Below are 1,636 nucleotides of genomic sequence, written 5' to 3' on the forward strand. Positions count from 1 at the left end.
ATGGGCTCCATGCTGAGAAACTCCGACACAAACTGCGCACATTCCTTCCAGTTATACAGGTCAGAGTACGGCAGGAGAGCGCGGTGAAGAGTGGTGCCGACAAACTTCTGTAGTGAGAAACAAGACACCAAATTGAATGTATCCAAACATTCCCCACCAGACATTCCTCACCAGACATTCCTCACCAGACGTTCCTCACCAGACATTCCTCACCAGACGTTCCCCACCAGACATTCCTCACCAGACATTCCCCACCAGACATTCCCCACCAGACATTCCCCACCGTACACCAGACATTCCTCACTAGACATTCCCCACCAAACATTCCTCACCAGACATTCCCCACCAGACATTCCACACCAGACATTCCTCACCAGACATTCCTCACCGTACACCAGACGTTCCTCACCAGACGTTCCTCACCAGACGTTCCCCACCAGACGTTCCCCACCAGACGTTCCTCACCAGACATTCCCCACCAGACATTCCTCACCAGACATTCCCCACCAGACATTCCTCACCAAACATTCCCCACCAGACATTCCTCACCAGACGTTCCCCACAAGACGTTCCTCACCAGACATTCCCCACCAGACATTCCCCACCAGACATTCCCCACCAGACATTCCCCACCAGACATTCCTCACCAGACGTCCCTCACCGTACACCAGACGTTCCTCACCGTACACCAGACATTCCTCACCAGACATGCCTCACCAGACATTCCCAACCAGACGTTCCTCACCAGACATTCCCCACCAGACATTCCCCACCAGACGTTCCCCACCAGACATTCCCCACCAGACATTCCTCACCAGACATTCCCCACCAGACATTCCCCACCAGACATTCCTCACCAGACATTCCTCACCAGACATTCCCAACCAGACGTTCCTCACCAGACATTCCTCACCAGACGTTCCCCACCAGACATTCCCCACCAGACATTCCCCACCAGACATTCCCCACCAGACATTCCCCACCAGACGTTCATCCTCCATGTTGCTGGTGGGTCACCTCCACTCGGCACTCATTGACTGGACAGATGAAGAGGGGTTTGCGGTCGGGATACAGATGGCTGTACTGGCGGCAGAAGTTGTTGGCCATGCCGAGCAGAGTTCTCTCCTTCGGGGAGTTTGTGGTGTATGAGGATGGAAAGGACTCGTTCTCCCCAAAATCATCCGGCATCCTGCAACACAAAGCGATATTACCCAATGAGGGGGAGGGGACTGGGGGTTAGGGCCCGACAACACGCCGACAAAGGGCCCTGCAACATGCTGACAGAGGGCCCTGCAACACCCCAACAAAGGGCCCGACAACACGCCGACAAAGGGCCCTGCAACATGCCGACAAAGGGCCCGACAACGCGCCGACAAAGGGCCCGACAACACCCCAACAAAGGGCCCAACAACACCCCAACAAAGGGCCCGTCAACACCCCAACAAACGGCCCGTCAACACCCCAACAAAGGGCCCGGCAACACCCCAACAAAGGGCCCAAAAACACGCCAACAAAGGGCCCTGCAACACCCCGACTAAGGACCCAACAACACCCCAACAAAGGGCCCGGCAACACCCCAACAAAGGGCCCAGCAACACCCCAACAAAGGGCCCAACAACACCCCAATAAAGGGCCC

At 56.0% G+C, this 1,636-nt stretch overlaps 1 protein-coding gene across 1 annotated transcript in view; it reads right to left on the reverse strand.

Annotated features, from left to right (window-relative positions):
* The window catches only part of DRC7 (dynein regulatory complex subunit 7), a gene marked incomplete at its 3' end in the record, with an annotated part of 22,758 nt that extends 21,551 nt beyond the window's left edge, over positions 1 to 1,207 (reverse strand). The window contains exons 1-2 of the mRNA XM_018575458.1: positions 1,018 to 1,207; positions 1 to 107 (exon numbers count right to left, since the gene is read on the reverse strand). The exon at positions 1 to 107 is cut by the window's left edge and continues 17 nt beyond it. Coding sequence (XP_018430960.1) covers positions 1 to 107; positions 1,018 to 1,188 — 278 coding nt within the window. The remainder of the gene's footprint in view (positions 108 to 1,017) is intronic.
* Between the last annotated feature and the right edge of the window lie 429 nt (positions 1,208 to 1,636).

This window comes from Nanorana parkeri, unplaced genomic scaffold, assembly GCF_000935625.1.
Source record: "Nanorana parkeri isolate BGI_ZX_2015 unplaced genomic scaffold, ASM93562v1 scaffold3962, whole genome shotgun sequence".
NCBI lineage: Eukaryota > Metazoa > Chordata > Amphibia > Anura > Dicroglossidae > Nanorana > Nanorana parkeri.